The 25,826-nt window shown below is 38.5% G+C and overlaps 1 protein-coding gene across 2 annotated transcripts in view; it reads left to right on the top strand.

Moving 5' to 3' along the window:
- The first annotated feature begins 1,140 nt into the window (after positions 1-1,140).
- Positions 1,141-25,826, top strand: part of LOC132126501 (chromodomain-helicase-DNA-binding protein 5-like) — a 37,106-nt gene continuing 12,420 nt past the window's right edge. The window contains exons 1-23 of one of the 2 annotated variants that reach the window (XM_059537767.1): positions 1,141-1,663; positions 7,972-8,129; positions 13,041-13,232; positions 13,310-13,428; positions 13,779-14,020; positions 14,432-14,544; positions 14,823-14,952; positions 15,376-15,542; positions 15,663-15,881; positions 16,403-16,609; positions 16,722-16,933; positions 17,045-17,176; positions 19,332-19,440; positions 19,545-19,736; positions 19,817-20,017; positions 20,238-20,375; positions 21,088-21,209; positions 21,350-21,523; positions 21,641-21,782; positions 22,934-23,065; positions 23,669-23,786; positions 23,888-24,012; positions 25,579-25,825. In XM_059537767.1, coding sequence (XP_059393750.1) covers positions 1,597-1,663; positions 7,972-8,129; positions 13,041-13,232; positions 13,310-13,428; positions 13,779-14,020; positions 14,432-14,544; positions 14,823-14,952; positions 15,376-15,542; positions 15,663-15,881; positions 16,403-16,609; positions 16,722-16,933; positions 17,045-17,176; positions 19,332-19,440; positions 19,545-19,736; positions 19,817-20,017; positions 20,238-20,375; positions 21,088-21,209; positions 21,350-21,523; positions 21,641-21,782; positions 22,934-23,065; positions 23,669-23,786; positions 23,888-24,012; positions 25,579-25,825 — 3,658 coding nt within the window. In that variant the 5' untranslated portion in view covers positions 1,141-1,596. The remainder of the gene's footprint in view (positions 1,664-7,971; positions 8,130-13,040; positions 13,233-13,309; positions 13,429-13,778; positions 14,021-14,431; positions 14,545-14,822; positions 14,953-15,375; positions 15,543-15,662; positions 15,882-16,402; positions 16,610-16,721; positions 16,934-17,044; positions 17,177-19,331; positions 19,441-19,544; positions 19,737-19,816; positions 20,018-20,237; positions 20,376-21,087; positions 21,210-21,349; positions 21,524-21,640; positions 21,783-22,933; positions 23,066-23,668; positions 23,787-23,887; positions 24,013-25,578; position 25,826) is intronic. The other variant, XM_059537768.1, reaches the window with a different exon arrangement.

The raw sequence follows: 25,826 nt of genomic DNA, 5'->3' as shown, positions 1-25,826 counted from the left end.
CCAGCTTTAATGTCTTTAGAACTAGACTGGGAGTCCAAGCTTCGATCAGTTTATGCCAATGTATTTTTATTCAGTTGGGGTTTTATGATTTTGAATGATTCTTAAATCGTGTAGCGGAGGTCATTTTAAATGGCTTTGTCTAGCTTGATCACGTAGATGCGCGTGTCGCTGCTGTATTCTTGGCAACAACTCGTGATTATTGTCCTGAAACAGGTTCACAAAAATTAAATAGCCATGCATTTATTTATAATGCATTTATAAATGCATTATAATGCATAATGCATTTATATATATATGTGTATATATATATATATATATATATATATATATATATATATATATATATATATATATATATATAAGCGGAGAGACATCCCCAGTAGTATACGCGATTTCTAATGGAATAGCGTTTATTTTTATTAAAAAAAAAACGGACTTAAGCCCCGTTCACACCAAGAACGATAACTATAAAGATAACGATATTAGCGTCCACACCAGCGAATAATATCGTATGTTTATTCTGAGCGCACGTGCGTCTGCCGCTTTAAATCCTCGAGCTCGTTACAGCAGGTTGGATTCTGATTGGATGTCAATGTTTATATCATTCATCAGCTGGAAAAAAATCGTTCTGAAAATGATTCCAACGATACCGTTTCTCTATGCCTTTATCGTTATAGTTGTAGTGTGGACTCTGCTATTCTTTAATATTGAGAACGATTTTTAGAACTATATCTTTATCGTTATCTTTATAGTTATCGTGCTTGGTGTGAACGGGCCTTTAACATGCTTTAGTTCGCCCAAAATAAGGCAGAATGCCCCAGTCACCATTTACTTTTAGTGGATGTCAAGAAAATGAAAGGAAAGCGACTGGTGACCGAGGGTGCGAGTCTTTTTCCGTGGGACACACGTCATACAGGTTTGGGACTAAGTTACGTGAGGGTAAGTAAATGACAATTGTTTTTTTTTTTTGAGTGAACTGTACCTTTAAGTCCCTTTAAAACCTCTCTAAACAAAGTCGTCAAGGATGTACATTCAGTCGTGACCTTGGATATTCAATTAGTCCGATCTAAATTTGTAAAATAAAAAAGCTGGGCAACAAAATCCCTTTTGCAACTCCTATTATGCTCTTCCCTCGTCTGACAGAAAGGGATTGTGAGGGAACTTTCTACCGTATGTCTCCCTGTATTACCTCACATTCCTCGAACTTGAGCGGGAAAAGGGCAACGCGACCACCGCCGCTCTCACTACTAGTTAAACCGGTAACCAGGCGAAGAGCGCTAACTAGTTGTGTCGGGAAACTATGGGATGGATTGTCATGGCAACCGACCAGACGTCACAATCTGGGCATGTGTGTTCCATTTTTGTCTCTTTCTTATTTTCAGACTGGAGGATTTGGATAGAGAAGAGGGAGAAAGGGAAATATTTTTTTCTCAACTGGGCAGCCATCTTTTATTTTATTGAGAGCATATTAAAAGAAAATTAGCCTCCCCTTCAGTGGCCGTCTCCTCTGAAGCTGAAAATCTGGGCATTCAGAGGGTTAAGTTTCAGGACTTTGTACCTGTATCTCGGATGTGATTTTCTTATTATGCGGTAAAGATGCCCGGATCGCTAAGCAATGAAGATGAGGGGCAAGACGATATGGATTTTGAGGACGACGTGCCAGGTGAGGGGGTAAAGAGTCACAGGGGAGGGAGAGTTCTGCCCTTCACAACTGCGCTGCTACGCCTAGTTGAATGCGGAGGAATAGAGGCTTGACGCGCGTGCGATTTATTATAGTCACACTGGCTTCTGTTCTCACATCGGACACTGTTCGTCCAAAAATAACGGCGCACTCTCCGACTGTATTTGAGTCACTAAAGCGCGGCTGTCCGCCGGCAGACCATATGTCTGCGGTTCTCTTTGAGATAAAATCGTTCTCTTTAGCTGTATAACATCATCCGTCTGTTTGTTTTTACATGCGCATTTTTCTTTGCATATAAATGAGTTATGCATGCACCCACTGTCTTTTATTTTCCCTTTTCAGTCCGCACTGTGCACAATGACTTCTAAACCTGATGGACTGTTTAAATATAACGTCTGGTGCATGGCAATGCTGCATTCTCATTGTAAAAATAGTATGCAAGACGCAGCTGTGGGGATTTATACATTGTTTAGAACCGATCCAAACAAACAATCAGTTTCCCGAAAAGGTGCTATAGGTGTTTCTCTGATGGACATTAAAGAGCTGTTGGGGATAGTGCTACTCTGTGGTCACTGTGTCTTGTAAAAGTAGTGCATGTGCTTGATAGAGCCACGTGTGACAGGAAAACATCAGCTACAGTGATCCACTACCTCTGTGGTCTGTTCGAGGGGCACAGACTTCAGCCAAGACAGCTTCCATAGTGTCATACAAAAGGTTTGTTAAATTTACGGTATAAACTGACAGTCAGAACTAAATTATGATTTTATATGTAAAGTGATTTTATATTTTAGGCTTCTTAAAGGTATGTGGTGGCATTACATGTTTCATTTGATGTATGATGTTAATAAACAAACCTATGGTATTTGATTTATCAATGTGCTTGTTGCTGTAAAATGCACCGGTATTGATAGAGTTGATCAGAATAGTCCTCCTAGTTATCAATTACAAGCTGACTAAAAGACAATTATAAAAAAGCTTTTTACTTATTTTCATTCATTTATAATAAAAAATTTATATATTTTACATTGTATTTATTTAGTTAGTAAGTGCGTGGTTGTACTGTAGATTAGCAGGTTTTACAATTTTTTTATTTGTTTTCTGTTACAATCAAATGTTTTTGAAAGTGTAGACCTGTGTGGAGTGTTTGCTATAAGAAGGGCCTTTGCTTAATTTAAATGAACGGATGAAACTGATGCTTTATGCAACAGATGCTTTACAGAAAATTGTTGTTTAAAAGTGACACTTTGTGTTGATGCTGCATATATCTTTCTCAGGCAATTATTATGCTTCCCTTTGCATTCAAGGTTAACTCCAAACTAATCTTATCAACAGGTTAATCACTGCTGGTGACTACTGTATCCTTAATTTCACTCTGTTTATGCTTCCTTTGTAGGTGAAGGGCATGCATCTCATTATGCGTCTTATTATTATTCTTTTTATTGATAGATTGGTCTCCATTGGTTGTGAGAGCAGGGTTCTCAGTGGTGTAATGGAGAAGCCTGTGTAGTTAATACTCTTTTCTGCTTGCATGCCTTTTATACATTCACAGGCCTCAGTTCAATAAAATCAATACGTTTATAAGTTTTCGCTCCCAGCCCGGTCTAGGCTGCCTCTGAATTAGTCGTGAATTAATCACGTGACAGACCTGAGCACGGGTATCTCATTTGCAACCCAATCGCGTATTTACCTTCGTTTTTTTTATGAGGCCGTAACATGGCTCAGATGAACGCTGCTAAAGGGCTGCAAGCGATTTGAAATAATGTGCAATATGCAGAAGAATTAATAATTGAGAAATAATTCATGAGCCAGCGTGCTCTTTCCGTGTAGACAGCAAGCCCCCGCATGTGCTAAAAACGAGAAATCTATGCAGTGCAGGACTAGCCAGGATTTTGGGTTATGCTGTTTAGTCCCATTCAGTGTGATTGCTTTGAATGCAAGCCAGAGCACCTTCACTGGTTCCTTTGCTGAAATCATAACAAGTTAGTTGATGAATGTTTTGGCAAGATTAATAATTTTAGCTAATTAACATGTGAAATGAGCTATTAAGTTATTAATGCGAACCACCGCATAATAATTCCCATACAATCAAACCAGTTAATCTTGAGCTTATCTGTAAAGAAGAAGCATATTTCAAATAAATTATAGTGAATCTAACATGCATAAGTAAAGTAATAGTATGTATATTGAAAATGCAGTTTGTATTGTAGAATATCAAAGTGAGATTTGCAATCAAGACTGTTCAGTGCTTGATCCAAACACTGCAGAACACATGACTGCTGTCCCCAGCCTGGAGCAATGAAGGGATCACTAGTGCATGCCCTAACCGCAGAAATGAAGAGACAAACAGATGATTTATAAAAATGTTAAGATGAAACATGATAAAAAATTAAATAGAATGCTCAATAATTGCATGGTTTTTAATGTTATTTCACTTCCACCGGATTTGGTTAATGGTTGTGCATCGCTTCTGTTAAAATATGCACATATGCACTGTCAGGAACAAAGGAGTGGAGTGGCTCCAGAGAGGCGTTTTCCTAAAGATTTGCAAAATAAATAGCAGATTCAATGGCTAGTTTACCCACAAATGAAAGTATGTAATTTACTAAATCTCACATGGTTTGAAACCTGAAAACTTTATTATTTTAATGGGGATCACAAAAAAAATGAGATATTCTGAAAACTGTTTCACTGTTTTGTCCATTGAATGAAATTACAGTAAAAAAATGTCTTAAAAAATTATTTAAAATTTTGTCTGCGAAAGATAAAAACTCGTACAGATTTGGAACGACATGAGGGTGAGTAAATGATAGTGTGGTCTTGATAAACTATACCTTTAGTAAGTAAGTATACCTTAAGTAATTCTTAAAAGAAAATAATTATAGTCATAATGAAAAACATTCTATATTTTCTGCCCCATTCTTATTGATTCCGTTTCATTTGTTCGTCATAGCCCAACTATGCTAGCAAGAGTTTCTTTTTATGTGGCTCCTCATTAGGACACATTAGGGTGAAGCTGAGCCAAAGTCACTTAAGTCTTTTTTGCCCACTTCTTGGTTTCCACCATTCGAAGTCTGGTTTTCTTTTACATAGTCTTATCTTTGAAACTGAAAGATTATCATGAGCTGCTCTGTTCGGTGGGGGATATTTTTGGAAGCTGCACTGTGAAAGCTGACACCCCTTCCTCTTTGCTAGAGTTTGTGCGTGCGTTTAAATCATTGTTGTATGCATCACACGCTTATGTCTATTTGTCATAAATCTCTGCATCAGACTCCTAACTGTGTGTCAAATTCAAACTTCTTGCAAATTTTACCAACAAATCACTGCAGTGTAGCATATGCATGCTGGAATAAAATAATTATAGCATCTAAACTCATTTACAGTGGCTATGTTCTTGTTTTATAGGTTATTAGGACATTATTTTAGACTACTTTGCTTGTGTACTTGTGATTTTTGCAACTGTATCTCTTCGCAAAGCAGAGCAAAGGTTTGTGAATCAGCCTTGGGACCTGGAGCATATAAAACTTGAAGGTCTCAATGAGGGGGTGTTCCAACCATGCTGTCTCATCACATTAATGGTGGGGGCACTATTAACATACGCAGTCTGTCAGACAGCAAATGTGTTTTCCTGTAAACGTTCCTCTTCTTAACTGCGAGACCGGCCGTGAAACCCATATCTAGTGGAGTGCGGCACTGACCCAGCACTTGTTGCAAGGTCAGAGTTACTAATGCCGTGCCTAGCTGACACACAAATGTGTGGCTGCAGTCGTGACATTTTCAGGCCCGCTACCAGTAGCGAATGGCAGCAGCACAGCTTTTAAACACCTGGCGGTTCCTGGCCGAGGCACTGTTTACTCAGGAACATGCCACAAAATGTGACTGCCTATTACAGCGAGTCCGGGATGCAAAAATAGAGCTGCAGTTTTGGGGAAATCAGGCTACAGATGATTTATTATTCATAAATTTTCTTTGCATATTAAATAGCTAAACAGGTCTTTACTTCAGCTTATTAGTATGCATATACTGACTAAAAAGTGCAAAAGAACAGGATAAAGTTCCTTAATATTAAAAAAGAAACTTCAAACTATTCAATAAAAATTTTAATCTTCACAATGACGAAATCTAAAAAGCTTAAAAGTAAGTTGACAATGTAAAACCTTTGGCAGATATCCCCACTTCAAGAGTGCTGTGTTGCATCAGCATGACTGTAAGTGAGACATGAATGAAGACGAGATGTGAGCTTGATGCGCCTGGCAGGCAGCAGATATGTTCTGCCGACATGAAAGAGTCTCCCTTTGAGATGAATTGCAGACGCACTGCCCTAAATATCCGTCATCTCGCAGGCAACTGCTCTGTTTATGTGCAGCAGAAAAAAAAAAAAACTCCCAGTGGCTGACAGAGAGATGGGGAGCTCTGTATTTTACTTGAGTAAATACCCAAAATGCCCTATAGGGCTGCAAGCGAGGCTTGAACTGTGCAGGAGCTGCTGTCACCAGAGCTGAAGTCCTCAAACAGTGGCAGCTAAACGAAGGTTAAGTGGATTTCGAGGATAGCATCCAAGAGGCTGGGAAAGCCCCCTCTCTGGCAGATCCCATGGGGCGTGGTGGGCCGCGGGACAGGGCTTTAGCTGATTGACTCCACCACACGCGCTGCATATTACATGGGCTGTCGTCAGAGAGCATGATAGACAGGCGGCAGGAGTTGTGTTCATAGTGTTCATTTTGCAGACCATGCCTTCCTGATGTCTTTTTTTTGCTTGTGCATAACCTTTTTGAAAGCGTGGCATCATTAAAGTGTTACAGTGAATATGCACTGCCAGACAGTAGTTTTTTGTTTACAGTGAGAGATTCACAGTTCAGCTGGTGGCAGAGACCTCACCTCTCTCCTTTCGCTCCCTTTTCAGTGTGTCAACAAAAATCTTTGATTTTCATCTAATGGAGTGAAGGAGCCTTCTTTTCACAGGCAAACCCAGCAGAACAGACAGAAAGAGATTGAAAGGTTCCTACTCTGATCTTTGATTTGAGAGTATTCCCATCAAAATTGGAGGAAAGGTTAAGGAATTACAGCTCTTTAATAAGTACCTCCCCCCTTTTTCAAGAGACCATAAGTATTTGGACAATTGACACAAAAGCTGTTTTATGTTTTATAACTTTCGTTATTTCTAAATCAATTAAGCAGGTCAAAGGTCTGGAGTTGATTCTCAGTATGCCATTTGCATTTGGAAGCTGTTCATGTGGTCAGAGGATTTCTCCATACAAGTGAAACAGGCTTCAAAAACAAAACAAATCCATCAGAGAGATGGCAGGAACATTCAGAGTGGCCAAATCAACAGTTTGGTACATTCTGATAATAAAAGAATGTACTAGCAACATAAAAAGGCCTGATGGAGGCTCAGAGGATCCTCTCTATTGTAAAGAAAACCCTTTCAGAACATCCAGCCAAGAGAAGAACACTCTCCAGGAGGTACACAAGACATGTCACTGTCAAAGTCTACAATCAAGAGAAGACTTCACGAGAGCAAATACAGAGGGTTCACGACAAGGTGCGAACAAGGCCAGATTAGGCCATACAGGCCAGATGTATGGAGAAGGCTTGGAACAGCTCATGATCCAAAGCATACAACATCATCTGTGAAACGTGGTGGAGTCGTGTGATGGCATGAGCATGCGTGGCTTCCAGTGGCACTGAAAAATGTTATATTCTGCAATGGCTGAGTCAGTCTCCTGATTTCAACCCGATTTAGCATGCATTTCACTTGCTGAAGACAAAACTAAAGGAAGAAATACCCACAAACAAACATCAAGTGAAGTCAGCTGAAGTAAAGGCCTGGCAAAGCATCACAAAGGAGGAAACCCAGTTTTTGGTGATGTCCATGAGTTCCTGACTTAAGACAGCCATTGCCTGCAAAAGATTCTCAACAAAATATATTTATGATTACATTTATTTGTCCAATTACTTAAAATTTTTGTATGCAAAGAAAACAAAATAATGACTTTATTCAACAATTCGTCCTCTGCGTCACCCTGGCACCATTTTGGAGAGTATCCACTGAATGCAAACAGCGTATGCTGTTCTGGGTCAACTGCGCCACACAGAACCCTTTAAAGCCTGCACTACAATTTAATCGTGATTGTTTCATTTTAATTCTATTCTGGTAGCATAGAGAGCCAAATTAATTAAAATTGTCAGTGTCCAAAATATATATGGACCGCACTGTAGATAGATGGGTAGTTGGGGTTGGTGCAATATATGCATGAATCTCATAAGTGTGAACTTCTTGTGTTATTTCTCAGATGAGGATGAGGAAGGTGAACGTCGGAGGAGTGTTCCCCTGTCACCCTTAGAGAGGTTCTTCTCTGAGGATGATTTGGTTAAACAACATAAGAACAAGAAACCCAGCAAGATAATGGAGGGAAAGGAGCCAAAAGTTAAGAAAAAGAAGAAGAAGGAGGTATGGAGCCTTTTAATTGCTATCTAATTGATTGATCATCACATCATCAGAATGTAAGTTATTTTCAAGTGGCATAGATGTAAATCTGTTACCAGATTTCTGATGTAAAAACCTGGGCAAGTCAAGTTCAAAGAGTTCAGTATGTTCTAAAGTTCAGTCAGATACTACTTGTTTGCTTAACTTATCATTAATAAAACTTCCAGTGTTTTTTTTATTTTATTTTTTTATTATGAATGGGGACAAATTAAGAGATTATTAATGCAACAATGAAAATCATGTCATCGCTACTCACTCTTATGTTGTTTCAAACACATAAGACTGACTTTTGTCTGTGGAATGTAAAGGAAGATGTTTTGATAACTGTCCAGGCAGTGAAAATCAGTGGGGCCCAAAATAACACTGAATCCCACTGATTTTCTTTGTGTGGATAAAAAACTCACTTTTAAATTGATTTTTTTTGTAATATATCTTCTTTTGTGTTCCACTGTCCTATTAAAGATATTTTTTAGGGCCACCTCCCAGAAAAGTTAGGCTGACATTAGACCATCCACACAACAAGTAGTGCCCTGATCTGACTTCAGCCTACATTACATCACAGTACTCATAAAAGAACATGGGCCTTGTGCTTTTGTCTGCAAGGCCATGGCATAAATGCTGCTTCTATGAGTTGAATGATCAGTATAAAATAACTTGCTTGACCTAGGGGTATTTTGTCGTATTTTTGAACGATCAGCCTTTTTTTCAGTCAGCTCTCTCTCTCTGTGCCTTGGCGAGAGATAAAACGTTTGACAGGTCGGTCGGTCACAGTCCTCCCAGCTGACTGTATTTACCGTTGAGATAACGAGAGGGATTCCACTCTTTCTCCTCCCTAGCCCCAGTCTGACTTTATCTGCCTCCTTGCACAGATTCAGTCTTTCTCTGAACCCTCCCTCCTTCTCAGTGGTGGTAAATGTGCCGTGGAGAGGGCAGAGAGGTCTCCCCTCAGCAGCTAAGAGCCCTGCTTGGTGTCAGTCATGCTCTCCCTGCAGTGCTGTGTCAGACACGGGCTCAAATCAATGCAGGTCAAAACCGCCGCCTGCCCTTCTGCTGTCTACAAGTCTAAAAGCTCAGCTCACCCAAAGCCGACCACCTGCGCCAGAGCCTGATAGACTGTGGAGAGTCTAGGGATTGTAACGGAAGAGTGAGGATTGGTGCTTTGTCAGATGTAAACAATGATAAGTGACATTTCAGTAGTACAGATGAGCTTTTTTTTTCCAGGTCTGGTGTGTTGAAGATGTTGAGGATGTTTTGTGGAAAAAAAATCCCAAAGATGCCTGACGCTGTCTTTCCCACAGAAAATGCAGCATTTAATGGAATATTTCACCCAAAAATGCAGATTCTTTCACAATTTTCTTACTGTCATGTTGTTCCAAACCCGAATGACTGGCTTCCTTCTGCGGCAGAGACTTCATGCTGCTTTTTTTCTCCATACATTCTAAAAAAGTGAATAGTTACTGGGGCTGTCAGACTACAAAAAGGACAAAAAAAGTAGCATCAATGTAACAAGCACTGCAAAATAAAAAGTCTTGCAATTTTGTAAAACTTTAGTATTAAATATTGTGTTGTTTTCTAGACAAAATATTGAAATGTCAGTCAGAAGATATTAAAACATTCATAGCAAAAGCATAAACCTAAATACATTTGGTTAGTTTTATGTTTAAAGATGAAAAAAGGTAACATATTAAAATAAGTACTTAACTAATGGGACCTTATTGTAAAGTATTACCAAAAAATGGCAAGAGCAAAATAAGCTTAATTCAAGAGATTTTCTCTAAAACACAATGCATAATGTGGTATTACGTCAGAAAATATTGATTGTTTTATGTATTTTTAGATATTTGTACTAGAAAATAAGATTAATTAATAAAGAAGTTGTATTTTGTTCTTTTAACTCATTTGCTATTTTCCAATTTGTAAAGCAATACGATAACTATGTGTGTGGAAAAGCCTGAAATTGTACTAATCCACTGTAGGTCACATTTGCATCCAATTAAAATGTTTTGTGAACGGTCACAAGACAAAAGAACTAATAATATCTTATGCATGGAAATGATAATCTGCCTAAAACTTAGATTTTGTGTTCCATAGGAGAAACCCATACAGGTTTGTAACAATACAAAGGTAAGTAAATGTTGACAAAATTTTCATTTTTTGCCAAACTGTCCCTAAATACTGCATTTTCTATAGGGATGAACTAGAGGATGGTGTCAGCCTGAAAACCACACATTGTTTACATCAGATCTTTTGTTCCTTTTGAGGTTCATTGTCAGAAAATTGTGGTTTGGCTTTTGGGAGACCTTTTAGCTCCAGCTGTGGAGCTCTTTAGTGGTTCTACTCATTACCTCTTGCATGAGGACCCCTCCTTTTTCACTCCCTCTCCTTCTTCTCTCACTTTCTCCCTCCCCCATGTACGTGATTGAAATTTGTCTAGACGGGGCCTAGAACACAGGCACTGCAACCATGGGGACTCTCCATAACAAGCTCGTTATGCAAACGCGTCTGATTGGATGGCGCTGTTCCATTGGCTGCTGCAGTAGAGAGAGCTCCCTCTACACCCCCCTCCTCCAACACTGCACAGTTTGGTTTCCATGGCAACCTTGTGTGTTCTGCGGCAGTGCTGGCCTTCCCTGTGCTGGAGAGACGTCTGCCAGCCAGTGCACAGCTGCAACACAGCAACAGGCTTTCTTCAAACACACACACACACACAGTGTAATTCACCCTCTGAAACATGTGTGTTCCCTAGCAGTATGATCATTTTGATTGGTTTCCCTGCTTCCAGATGTTACTAATAATAGTGTCATAATGATCTGGTTTTTCTTTTATGGAAAATGTGGAGTTGATTTTACATTAATCAATAGTTAGGCCATAGTAAAAAGCCTGTTTTTATTTAAATTCTGTGAACGTGAGGTCTTACCCAATTAGAAGGAACTCCGTTTCATGCCTTCTACAAGTACAGTTATATATGCTTTTGCTTCTAAAAACTGAAACTGCATTATAAAGTTTATAGCACTCTTTTTGAAAGGTCAGCACAAAAGTCTCTTTAGGACATGTCAGTTCATGTGGTGACCATCTAGGTAACAATTGCAGGCTGTTTTTTCTATGAATGGGGACATTAGCATAGTATTTTTATAATGCGCAAAAAGACAACTCTTTTCAGTGCTCAGCGCACGTACATATCGCATTGAAGACTGCTCGGCATAAAATTTGTATCAAATTTGTTGTTTTTCTAATGTGATAAGTGCCCAAATCTGGGAGTGGTGGGTTACACATTCAAAGCACAGACTGCCCTGTTTTAGCTGTTCTGAAGCTATAAAATGCCCCAGCATTTCGAGGACATTATCAGTGCCCACTTCAATAATCAGACAGCCACAACTTCTCGGAATCCCTTTCTTGGGAAGCGGAGTTGTTCTCAGTTTGATACAGGCCCACCCTTCACAAGGGCGCTCCCAACTTGTAATGAGCACAGGCGGTTCCCTTTGAAAAGCACTGTTTATAGTGAATTTATTGGAGTCACATAGTGTTTGGTGATCTCAGCACGGCCACCAAACTATTGTGTTTGAGTATCATATTGTTAGGTCCTGAGGGTGTACAAGGCCCTGGAATGGGCAAATGTTCTCTCAGTGTAACACCTTTGTTCAACTTTGGAAAACAAATTAAGTTATTTTTGATGAAACCCGAGAGCTTTCTGACCCTGTATAGACAGCAATGTAACTGAAATTTTCCCAGGCCCATAAACATGCCAAAGATGATTAAAGGTCTTACGGGGTTGGAATGACATGAGGGTGAGTAAGAATAAAATTTTGGGGTGAACTGTAACTTTAATTTAATGTTGGTTCCCTGAAAGAAGGGAGCGAAACATTGCATAAAAAATATCCTCAGGGGTCATGATTAGCTGTCACTCAGTTAATATAGCGCTCACCTTATAGCAGCGCTTGAATGCCACTGGCTATTACTAGGGCTGGGCGATTTTACCAGATTGTTTTTTTTTAACTATTCAACTTAAAAATGTAACTATAACATGATTCAAGTTATTTTTTTTATTAACGGCATTCTAAAACACGGCGCTCAAGTAAAAATAAGTTTACTCCCATCTTATTGCATGTTTTACCTATTCCACTGCCCGCGTCGCTTCTTTGTCACTAGATAAGCACATTCTGTCTGTGTGAATAGCACATAGTGCTATATTTATGGTCCTTTACAGAGTGCATCACACGTGAGGGGTTAATCTTTTTTTAATTACTGTTATCACTGGCATATTGTCAGAGTGTCTAATTCTAATATTTGGTAATATTTCTATTCAAAATTGCAATTCCTCGATTTAAAAAAAAAATGTAAATGTGGCAAAACAATAATTTTGAATTAATCAATAAAAAATCTGGAAAATCGCCTAGCTCTAGCTATTGCAATGCAATAGTGTAATATGTTGAGGCTTTAGGAAAGTTTGGAGAAAGGGATTTCCACTAGCGATTACGCAATGTCTCGTTCCCTTCTTTCAGGGAACCAAGGTTACGTTGAGTAACCAGAGCAATTTCAGTTATCATTATGGCAATAATACACACTTGCTACTCTGACTATGTAATTTTTTTTATTATGATCAAGTTTCAATAACATCAAATCAGCAATAAAATCTGACATTAATGTTACCATAAATTATGCTCCATGCTAAAATCATGCAAGAAACTGTAAGATATTTTTCAGTTGGGTCCATCTAATGTGTATTTCCAGATTCCACCAAAAAGAATTTTAGCTCTTTTCTGAAAGACTGCACTTTCATTCCAACAGCTGCCACACTGAGTGTTACAATTCTCCCATGAATTTTTACATGAGTGCTCCATCTTTTTTTTCCTATAATGTCTCTGCCTGTGCTCACAGGGGCTTCCTAGTGGGCTAGATGACATGTCAGACAGAGAGGATCATGGTCACAGGTCAGGAAGTGAGAGCAGCACCTACAGCTCCCTGAAGAAGAAAAAGAAAAAGCCCAAAGAGAAGAAGGAGAGGAAGACAAAACAGCGAAAGAAAGATGATGATGAGGACGATGATGATGACGATGATGGAAACTTAAAGGTTCTCACTTAGACAAGTTCTATTATGCTCTAATAGCCAAGAGAATAAATGAATAACAATTTCTCATGTGACACCAGGAGCCAAAGTCATCAAGTCAGCTGATGCAAGAGTGGGGTCTTGAAGATGTGCAGTATGCCTTCTCAGAGGACGACTATAAAACCATAACCAACTACAAAGCCTTCAGCCAGTTTCTTAGGTAGGATTTCAGTTTTCCTTCTGCACGGACATTCTATTGCCCTGCTGTCAAGATATCTTCTTCTATTTTAATGCATTCCTTCTGGCAAATGCTAATGCATGTATGAAGTAATGACATTATGATGACAGGTTTTCTAATAACAGGCATTGAAACAAGATGTACTGTCAGACCCACACCATCTACTGTAACCAGCATAATATTTGATTTGATAGACTCTTTTGGTATATACTTCCGATTTCTGATTCATAGTGCCTGAGAATATTCAGTAGTTGAGGTGAATTCACCACAATGCATGGCCTCATAGCTTATTGCTTTAAAATTGGTCACAAATCTCTTTTTTCTGTGGTTAGACCTCTCATTGCCAAGAAGAACCCCAAGATCCCCATGTCAAAAATGATGACGGTGCTTGGAGCAAAGTGGAGAGAGTTCAGTGCAAACAACCCTTTCAAAGGCACCTCTGCAACTGCTGTAGCGGCTGCCGTAGCTGCAGCTGTGGAAACTGTCAATGTGGCTCCGCCCATCTGTATTAGAAGTATCCAACAGATCTCACCATCTGGCCCAATCAAAAAAGCCAAAACCAAAGAGGGAAAGGGTAACGTAATGTTCTTTTTGTTGATGTTATATAGGGGTTTATATCTAGGATCGGATTTCCAAAGCAGTCGGTGGAGGTTTTTACATTGTTTACATACTGCATGTAACATGATTAATGATTGGCTGCTGGCAGTTCTTTACTCAAATGTGTTTGGTTTTTCACTCTCACAATTGCTTTAGTGTAACTTTCAAACTTCAAAGTCTGCGATTTCTTATTATAGGAAATATTTTGACATCAAAATATTTTATACTTTACTTTAAGTGGGCGTATGTAAGTTAAGCTTCTTTACAAAATACAGGTTTGCAAACGTAGAATGTGTTGAATGTATGTCTGAAGAAAGGAGTATCGTTCTCAGATCTAAAAAAAAAAAAGTGTTTCTGTTTTGTTTATCTCATCTGGACTACATTGCAGGGCCTGGCGCTAAAAAAAAGAGTAAGGCAGTGAAAGAAACAAAAAAGAAAGGGAAATCGAAGAAGTCCAAATCGAAAGCAGGCCAGGGTGGAAAAAGGAAAAAAGGCTCTTCGGTGAGAACACGCGTTCACTGAAATCTTTCTAGTGCTTAATGTGTATCACATGGAAAGATGCCCCATAGCTTTTCAGTTGAGAGAGAATCAAATCATTTTTTAGCTTTTAGCCACTTCCCAGAACAATTCATGGATCATTTGTATAGAACTATCTTGCCCATTGTTCTTATTCCACCCAGTTTTATTGGGTTCTTATTGAAGTTGTTTGCCAAGTTATGACCTTTTCATTTTTGATGAAGACTTATTGTGCCTTTTGCATAAACTGTCTTGTTACTCAGAGCGAGGAGGATTTCCTGGATGACTTTTCAGACTTTGATGACATCAGCCTTCACAGTGCCTCTGTACGCTCAGACACTTCAGCGGCACCCAAAAAGAAGTCAGCCCGCCAAGGACGAAAAAAAAGAAAAAGTGAATTTACTATTATAATTATTATTATTGCACTACCCTTCAAAACAGTTATTTTAGTATTTAGTTTCTATTAATATTTTAATTGTATATTATCATAGCCATTAGATGATCCTTCAGAAATCATTGTAATGTGCTGATTAGCTATCACAGTTAAAATCAGCTGAGCTGCTTAATATTTTTGTGTCAACCATGGTGCATTCTTTCAAGGATTCTATGGTCAAAAGAACAAAATCCTTTCTAAATAAAAGTACTTTTAGAGCTACTGATTCTTTGAACAGTAGTGTAAGTTTAGATGACAGAATCAAAGGGTTGTTGTATTGAACTATTGTTGTTAAAACTGTGAAGTGTTTTGTATTGAAATTGCACAGCACTTCTGTTCAGTAAACCATTTAGGTTTCTCTTTAAACTCTGTTGTCAATGTAGGAGAGGATGGAGACGGCTACGAGACGGACCATCAAGATTACTGTGAGGTTTGTCAGCAGGGAGGAGAGATCATTCTATGTGACACCTGTCCCAGAGCATATCACCTGGTGTGTCTGGATCCAGAACTGGAGAAAGCCCCTGAGGGCAAATGGAGCTGCCCCCACTGCGTGAGGAAATCCCTCCTTGCTTGACCACAAGCATATACTTGCAAAGATATACATTCTAGTATATTCAAGACCACAGAACCTGTGCTATTCAGACTGACAGTTTACTGCCTTATCTCCCAGGAAAAAGAAGGCATTCAGTGGGAGGCCAAAGATGACGAGGAGGAGGAAGATGAGGTTGCTGGTGAGGAGGAAGATGACCACATGGAGTTCTGCAGAGTGTGTAAGGACGGAGGAGAGCTGCTGTGCTGTGACACCTGCCCTTCCTCCTACCACATCCACTGTCTCAACCCACCACTTCCTGAAATTCCCAATGGAGAATGGCTGTGTCCACGATGCATGGTGAGAGACGTCTGCATGGGTCGGTTCAGTTAAACTCATTCTGAAGAGTTTTTAAAATAGCTGAAAATAATACTAATCTTTTAAAAGACATTTTAATGCACATTAAGGCTCTGTTGTTTAACCAAAAATACAATCTTGTGAAATATTATCATAATTGAAAAGTTCTGTTTTAGCATATTTTAAAATGTAATTTATTCCATTAACGGCAAAGCTGATCAATCAAGAGCTCTAGTCTTCAGCGTCACATGATCCTTCAGAAATCGTTTGATGCTGATTTGGTGCTCAAGAAACATTTTTTATTATTATCAAAGCTGAAAACAGTTATTCTGCTTAATGTTTTTATGGGAATCATGATACATTTTATATGGATTCTTTGATGAATAGAAATTTTCCTTGATAAATTTAGATCGATTTAATGCAGTTTTATGAAAAAGTATTTTAAACCTGGCTAAAATCAAACTATTAAAGCCCAAATAAAGGCATGTATTGTTTTGAACATTGTACATCCATATTTTCTCTAGTGTCCACCACTAAAAGGCAAAGTCCAGAAGATTCTGCATTGGGCGTGGAGCGATCCTCCTCTTCCACCTGAGGTTCCCCTTGGGCGGGATGGAGAGAAGGTGGATGGTTTGGCCAAAATGCCCCTGAAGGGTCGTCCAGAGAGGCAGCTTTTTGTCAAATGGGCTGGGCTGTCCTACTGGCACTGCTCCTGGGTCAGCGAACTACAGGTGGGATTCCCACAGTCCCTCCACAGAGCCAGCTTCATTAAATCATTAAATCATGCATGCTCTTTTGGCTTTTTCCTTTATCTCTGATCTCTGTTGCTTTCCCTTGATGCAGTTGGAGCTTTATCATGCAGTAATGTACCGTAACTACCAGAGGAAGAACGACATGGACGAACCTCCACCATACGACTATGGCTCTGGGGAGGAGGAACTTAACAGTGAGAAGAGGAGGAGCAAAGATCCTCAGTATGCAGCCATGGAGGAACGATTCTACCGTTATGGCATCAAGCCGGAGTGGATGATCATTCACCGGATCCTCAACCACAGGTATGGTGGACCACAATTACTAGCTCTAATGCAATACTTCAGACAACATATTTTCATGGAGAAAATTATGATATAATTATATCCTTTAAGACTGTGTTGTGTAAATTTAAGTTTTGATAAGGATGGAGATGTACACTACCTGATTAAGTGGAGAGATTTGCCGTATGATCAGTGCACCTGGGAGGCTGATGACTTTGACATCCCAGATTATGACAGCTTTAAACAAGCCTACTGGGACCACAGGTAAACCATGTCACGCAGATGTCAAGTTGTTTTAAATGAGCACAAACACACATGCAGAGCTTTCCATGAAGATGGTATTAAATACTGTAGTGCCTGAAGCATTAATAAATGCATTTTTTTTAAATGTTCAGCAAAATGTTGATCATCAGCCTCAGAAATTCAAGCTAAATATTTTATTTTTTCATAGCTTTATTAATTTGATATAAAGCCTCCAATTTCTGCAACCATTTTTACCAAAAGACAATAAGCAGACATCCAATTAAATACACAGCATTTATAAAATAAAACAAAAACTTGGGTAAACTGGGATTAAGATTTCTGTTTAGTTAGTAGCTAGTTTAGGACTAGTTAATAGTTAATGATAAACCTAAGTCCAAGTAGTATTTCATAGCAATTTCTAATATTTTTAATATAAACATGTGTAACATTGTATACGTACAACTTGTTTCTGGAAAAGTAATTTTGCCATTTATAATTAAATACAATATATATACTATACATACACTGAACAAAATTACAAAGGCAACACTTTTGTTTTTGCCCCCATTTTTCATGAGCTGAACTCAAAGATCTAAGACTTTTTCTATGTACACAAAAGGCCTATTTCTCTTTAATATTGTTCACAAATCTGTCTAAATCTGTGTTAGTGAGCACTTCTCCTTTGCCGAGATAATCCATCCTCCTCACAGGTGTGGCATATCAAGATGCTGATTAGACAGCATAATTATTGCACAGGTGTGCCTGTGCCTTATATAAAAAATAAATAAAAGGTCACAATAAAAGGTCACTCTAAAATGTGCAGTTTTATCACACAGCACAATGCCACAGATGTAGCAAGTTTTGAGGGAGCATGCAACTGGCATGCTGACTGCAGGAATGTTGAATGTTCATTTCTCTACCATAAGCCGTCTCCAAAGGCGTTTCATAGAATTTGGCAGTACATCCAACCGGCCTCACAATCGCAGACCACGTGTAACCGCACTAGCCCAGGACCTCCACATCCAGCATCTTTACCTCCAAAATCGTCTGAGACCAGCCACCCGGACAGCTGCTGCAACAATCAGTTTGCATAACCAAAGAATTTCTGTACAAACCATCAGAAACCTTCTCAGGGAAGCTCATCTGCATGCTCGTCATCCTCATCGGGGTCTCGACCTGACTGCAGTTCGTCATTGCAACCGACTTGAGTGGGCAAATGCTCACATTTGATGGTGTTTGGCATTTTGGAGAGGTGTTCTCTTCACTGTACAGGGCGTCGTGTGGGTGAGCGGTTTGCTGATTTCAATGTTGTGGATCCAGTGGCCCATGGTGGTGGTGGGGTTATGGTATGGACAGGCATATGTTATGGACAATGAACACAGGTGCATTTTATTGATGGCATTTTGAATGCACAGAGATACCGTGACGAGATCCTGAGGCCCACTGTTGTGCCATTCATCCACGACTATCACCTCATGTTGCAGCATGATAATGCACGGCCCCATGTTGCAAGGATCTGTACACAATTCCTGGAAGCTGAAAACATCCCGGTTCTTGCGTGGCAAACATACTCACCGGACATGTCACTCATTGAGCATGTTTGGGATGATCTGGATTAGGGTATACGACAGCGTGTTCCAGTTCCTGCCAATATTCAGCAACTTCACACAGCCATTGAAGAGTGCACCAACATTCCACAGGCCACACTCCACAACCTGATCAACTCTATGTGAAGGAGAAGTGTTGCACTGCGTGAGGCAAATGGTGGTCACACCAGATACTGACTTATTTTTGAACCACCCCCCCCCCACCCCACCAAGTACAGTAAAATGGCACATTTTGGTGTGGCCTTTTATTGTGGCCAGCCTAAGGCACACCTGTGCAATAATCATGCTGTCTTATCAGCATCTTGATATGCCATACCTATGAGGTGGATGGATTATCTGGGAAAAGGAGAAGTGCTCACTAACACAGATTTAGACAGATTTGTGACCAATATTTGAGAGAAATAGGCCTTTTGTGTACATAAAAAGTCTTATATCTTTGAGTTCAGCTCATGAAAAATGGGGGCAAAAACTAGTGTTGCGTTTATAATTTTTTTCAGTGAATATAAAGATTTGTGCCACATAAAGTGTGTGAAAAGTACCATACACTCACTGACTCTTAACTTTACCAGGAATCAGGTGCTCGGTGAAAGCCATCACCCCCTGCTGTTCAGAAAGGGAAAGAACCTCAAAGAGGAAGGAAAGAGGAGAGAACCTCCACCAGACTCTCCAATTGTGGATGTGAGTGCAATATATTGCTGAATTTATTTAGCTTTATGATTTTACACTTTTTCAGTTATTTTTCCATTTATTATTCTCTCCTGTTTATGTCTCATTGGTCACAGCCTACCATCAAGTTTGAACAGCAGCCATGGTACATTGATGAAACAGGGGGAACTTTGCACCCATACCAACTGGAAGGCCTGAACTGGCTGCGATTCTCTTGGGCCCAAGGAACTGACACAATCTTGGCTGATGAAATGGGGCTTGGAAAGACTGTGCAGACTATAGTGTTCCTGTATTCACTCTACAAAGAGGTCTGGGTGCCAACTGAACTTAATTTCAAATGCATTTGAGAGAAGAAGAGAACAGAGTGTAACTGAGTTGCTTGTTTCAGGGTCACTCCAAAGGGCCGTTTCTGGTCAGTGCGCCACTCTCCACCATCATCAACTGGGAGAGAGAGTTTGAGATGTGGGCTCCGGATTTCTACATTGTGACTTACATAGGGGACAAAGACAGCAGGGCTGTCATACGTGAGAATGAATTTACCTTCGAGGACAGCACCGTCAAATCAGGTCGCAAGATTTTCCGCATGAAGGTGAGAGAATGCTGTGGACTAACCTAATGGACATTGTGATGCCTAATTCTGTGTGCCATTCAAAACAGTATTTTGCACCAAAACCAAAGCTGATTTATCTCATTCTTTAACATATACCTGATTACATATTTCAGCATCCAAAGAATTTAAAAAAGCATCCTAATGTTTGAAAGGTTTTATTCAGAGGTTTGTTGTTTCTGATCAGAGTTTCTCATCACAGAAGGACACACCGATAAAGTTTCATGTCCTGCTGACGTCATATGAACTAATCACCATCGATCAGGCAGTACTTGGCTCCATTACCTGGGCCTGTTTGGTTGTGGATGAAGCCCACCGACTGAAGAATAACCAATCAAAGGTACAGAATTCAAGGAAAGTTTCGTGACATCATCAAATAAATAACAATTATGAAGAGTAAAATAAAAATAAACAGTAGAATATATTCAATTATATATATTTATATTTTTAAATATATAATTATTATATTTAAATATTTAATTATAATAATATTTTAGCAGATTTATAATAGTTGAATCTCAGACAAATATTGTCCTATCTTAACCATACATCAATGGAAAGCTTTATTTATTTATTCAGATGATCTATAAATCTCAATGTGAAAAAATTATTCCTTATCACTGGTTTTGTGGTCCTGGGTCACACACACACACACACACACACACACACACACACACACACACACACACACACACACACACACACACACACACACACACACACACACACACACACACACACACACACATACATATAATGTTTTATTTGAGCTACATTGTTTAAAATAATAACATATTACATTTAGAAATAAGAATTTTGGGAAATTGAAGGAAATAGAAGAAGAATTGAAAAAGTAAAAATTTTGTGAAAAAATATTATTTATTATTTATTAAAATTATTATTTTCAGTTGGACTTTTGAGTCAAATATTTTTTTTATTGTCTCAGAATTTTGACCCTGCTTGATACTGTAATATTATTATTATTATTATTATTAATATAATAGAATTGACATGGTTACTTTATGGATTATAATCAATAAATCAATGCTCAGTTTTTCAGAATTCTGAATGGCTACAAAATCTACTATAAGCTGCTCCTGACTGGAACTCCTTTGCAGAACAATCTCGAAGAGCTTTTTCACCTGCTCAACTTTCTCACCCCGGAGCGCTTCAAGTAAGATTGCAGACTGCATGATTCACCTGGTGATTCATACTGTAGATGCGTGGCTTAGATTGGAACATGTTCTTCATAAGATTTGATGGAAGTGAATTCTATCTCCCCTTATATCCAAATGAAAATGATGTTGTGCGCAGTAACCTGGAGGGCTTTCTGGAGGAGTTTGCAGACATCTCAAAAGAGGACCAGATTAAGAAACTACATGATCTGCTGGGGCCACACATGCTCAGGAGACTGAAGGCAGATGTGTTTAAAAACATGCCGGCAAAAACTGAGCTTATAGTGCGAGTAGAGCTCAGCCCAATGCAGAAGTCAGTCTTAAATGCTCTGTTTCTAATGCTAAATTATTGAATAAACATCAATTTATCATCACTCAGTATGTTTCCCATGCATGAAAGATCATTTCATGTATTTTTTCTCTTTCACAGGAAATACTACAAGTTCATTTTAACACGTAACTTTGAGGCACTGAATTCCAAGGGAGGAGGGAACCAGGTGTCTCTTCTTAACATCATGATGGACTTGAAGAAATGCTGCAACCATCCCTACCTGTTTCCAGTGGCTGCAGTGGTGAGGAGGGGAGGGGAGGCCCACAGTTTATATCACTGCAGTGGTTTATTGTTAGCACATGTAATGGCAATACATCTATTTAAAGATTTTTGTAAGAGAGTGTATTGTTTCTTATGTCTGCAGTGAATTTGATGCATAATACCGGCCTTTTCTTACATTCTCATGTTCAAGGACAAACAGTTCTGTGATTTTGAAGCTGTTTACTCTTAGAAACATTGCCTGCTGACTATTAATGTTTGCTAAGGCAAGCGCCACTTTTGCTGTTTCTTATACTTGAAGTTAAGGGTTTTTCAAAATTATAGATGTGAATATTACCCCAAATGAAGTGGCTTAGAGAGATGTGCTTTCCTGCATTAACAGACTTCATTTGGTGGATTATAAAACAATCTCATACTCACACTGGAGGGACCTTAGCCATATCTAGGAACCAGAATATCATACACACTGAGGTCTTTTGACTTGAACCTAAAACACTCAAGCAACCATATTCTAGTGAGCTAAAAGACACAGATGACTAACAATTGCAAAGCAATATCGTGCTAGCATTGTGGTGCCGAGCCCCCTGTTTTCTGAGATATTTTAAGTGTTGCTGCAGATGGTATCCTTAAAATTGTTTAAAATGAATATTTTTATTTTTATTATACTGTTGAAAAGTTACAAAAGACTTCTCTTTCAAATAAATTCTGTTAATTTAAACCTTCAATTTATCAAAGATTCCTGAAAAATGTTTCCACAAAAATATAAAGCATCACAGTTATTTTACACATTGATTAAAAAAAAAGATTAATTAGCTCCTGATAAGCAAATTAGAATGATTTCTGACAGATCATGTGACACTGAAGTCTGGAGTAATGACTGGTGAAAATTCCTAGCAGAAATAAATTATTTATTATAAATTAATATACACACACATATATATATATATAAAACAAATAATAATTGAAAAAGAAACTGTAATTTTGAATTTTACTTATATTTCACAATGTGAGTGTGTTACTTTGTCCTGTATTTTTGAACAAATAAATGCAGCCTTGGTGATGATCATAAAACCCGAAACATTTGAGCGGTCTATAATATTGTCTAAAAAACAACTTAAATATTTAATTAACATTTGTCAACTCTTTTATATTTTTTTATTTTTCTGTATACAGGAAGCTCCAGTCTTACCCAATGGTTCTTATGATGGCAACCTCCTGGTGAAATCCTCAGGAAAACTCACCCTGCTTCAGAAGATGCTCAAAAAACTGAAAGATGAAGGGCACAGGGTTCTCATCTTCTCTCAGGTATAGTTTATGGTACTTATTCACTCTTTTAGAGCTTAGAATACCCTGTGAATAACAACAACAACAACAACAACAAAAAACCTTAAATATGTGGCGGTCTTGCCTTTATTTCAGTGGAAGATTAATTCGATGGTAAACTGTGAATAGAAAATAAGATCGGAGCTCATTCATCTTTTAAATGGAGTTGACAAATGGAAAGGCGGGGCCTATATTTATCTCCGCTTTATTGTTTAGTCCTAAGACTCATTTCTCTCCCAGTTTAAATTGCCTGTGGAATCTCTGCCTCCATTAATTTGATGAATGGCACAGGTAAAGGGAGGGTGTCTCGACGAGACATTTTGCCACCCTTTTATTTCCCAAGTGCTTGAAAATAAACGCATATATTAATGTTATTGCATGTTGTATGTTTAAGTCCTTTAAGCTTGATTAAAGAGGAGGGTTGTGTTTCTGTCCCCTCTCGTTGTTGTATTGTGCAAAGATGGAATTAAGTATGAGCTGGCCAGCTGAGTTTGCTTAACATTTTGCTGCCATTTATCCCTTTGTTGGACCTCTCTGTTATCCTCCTGTTTGTGTCTTATCCTGCACTGTTGATCCCTTTTTCAGATGACAAAGATGCTAGATCTGTTAGAGGACTTCCTGGAGTTTGAGGGTTATAAATACGAGCGTATTGATGGGGGCATCACAGGGGGGCTGCGACAGGAGGCCATCGATCGCTTTAACGGTGAGGATGCCAGCAGTGAAGCCGCAGTGATGTCTGTGTGTGGGGGGGGGGGTAGTGGATACTAAGGCATTCATACTGACTGTCTGTCACCCTGTGTGAAGCACCCGGGGCTCAGCAGTTCTGTTTTCTACTGTCTACACGTGCTGGAGGATTGGGTATCAATCTGGCAACCGCAGACACAGTGATCATATATGACTCTGACTGGAACCCACACAATGATATTCAGGTAATGCAAACACCAGTGCTGGGAAAGCTACTTTGAATGGTGACTTATAAATTAAAGTAATTAATGTACTCTTTTAAAAAGTATTCAGCTGGTCTACAAGCTACTAACAAAATGTAGCTACACTTCCCTAGTAAAAAAAAAAACAAGTAATATATCAAGTAACAAGTAATACAACTCAACATATAACATATATATATATATATATAACATAACATATATATATATATATATATATATATATATATAACATATAACTCAAGACTTACAAGACTTACTGATATTAATATTAAGTCTAAAATGTGTTTTAATGTCACTTTATTGATGAGGACTGTATCCTTAAATAATATCGGCCTTTAAATGCAATATATTTTAAGTGTACCTAAAGTACACTTGCAATAGTTCCAATAGAATCAAATATACTACATTGTATCTTTAATTGGACCTCTTCACTACTTCCGCACAATTAAAAGTGCACGAAGTACAAAATGAATTGTTCCAATTTAGCAGACTTTAGGTATACAAGTTTAATATACCAAAAGTGCAATTGCAGGGTATTTTTATTAAGTACATAAATATGTACATTTATTTGTAGTATACTTAGCATTAAATAAATGTATTTCAAATCCATTTTAGTAAATTGATTTTTCACTAGGGTGAAGCTGTTTAAAGTGAAGTATATACAAGTCCTTCTCAAAAAATTAGCATATTGTGATAAAGTTCATTATTTTCCATAATGTAATGATAAAAATTAAACTTTCATATATTTTAGATTCTTTGCACACCAACTGAAATATTTCAGGTCTTTTATTGTTTTAATACTGATGATTTTGGCATACAGCTCATGAAAACCCAAAATTCATATCTAAAATTTCGCATATTTCATCCGACCAATAAAAGAAAAGTGTTTTTAATACAAAAAAAGTCAACCTTCAAATAATTATGTTCAGTTATGCACTCAATACTTGGTCGGGAATCCTTTTGCAGAAATGACTGCTTCAATGCGGCGTGGCATGGAGGCAATCAGCCTGTGGCACTGCTGAGGTGTTATGGAGGCCCAGGATGCTTCGATAGCGGCCTTAAGCTCATCCAGAGTGTTGGGTCTTGCGTTTCTCAACTTTCTCTTCACAATATCCCACAGATTCTCTATGGGGTTCAGGTCAGGAGAGTGGGCAGGCCAATTGAGCACAGTAATACCATGGTCAGTAAACCATTTACCAGTGGTTTTGAGATAGGAATTTTGGGTTTTCATGAGCTGTATGCCAAAATCATCAGTATTAAAACAATAAAAGTCCTGAAATATTTCAGTTGGTGTGCAATGAATCTAAAATATATGAAAGTTTAATTTTTATCATTACATTATGGAAAATAATGAACTTTATCCCAATATGCAAATTTTTTTAGAAGGACCTGTATGTGTGTGTGATACATTGTGTTATAAATAGACATTATATTAAAAACTACGATGCAATGTTTATCTATAGCTCTATTATTTAATCATTGATTTTATTTTTCTTGTTATTCTTTCACTTTTTCCTCTTCATCTGTCTTTTCTCTTTGTCCTTGCAGGCATTTAGCAGGGCACATCGTATCGGGCAAAATAAAAAGGTGATGATCTATCGCTTTGTAACTCGGGCATCCGTAGAGGAGCGTATTACCCAAGTAGCCAAGCGAAAGATGATGTTAACCCATCTGGTGGTGCGTCCCGGCTTGGGCTCTAAGACGGGCTCCATGTCCAAACAGGAACTAGACGACATCCTCAAGTTTGGCACTGAGGAGCTTTTTAAAGATGATGTGGAAGCCGCCAGAACGATGGG

The sequence above is a fragment of the Carassius carassius genome, chromosome 44 (genome assembly GCF_963082965.1).
Source record: "Carassius carassius chromosome 44, fCarCar2.1, whole genome shotgun sequence".
In the NCBI taxonomy this organism is placed as follows: domain Eukaryota; kingdom Metazoa; phylum Chordata; class Actinopteri; order Cypriniformes; family Cyprinidae; genus Carassius; species Carassius carassius.
This window is presented reverse-complemented; position numbering and strand designations above follow the sequence as displayed.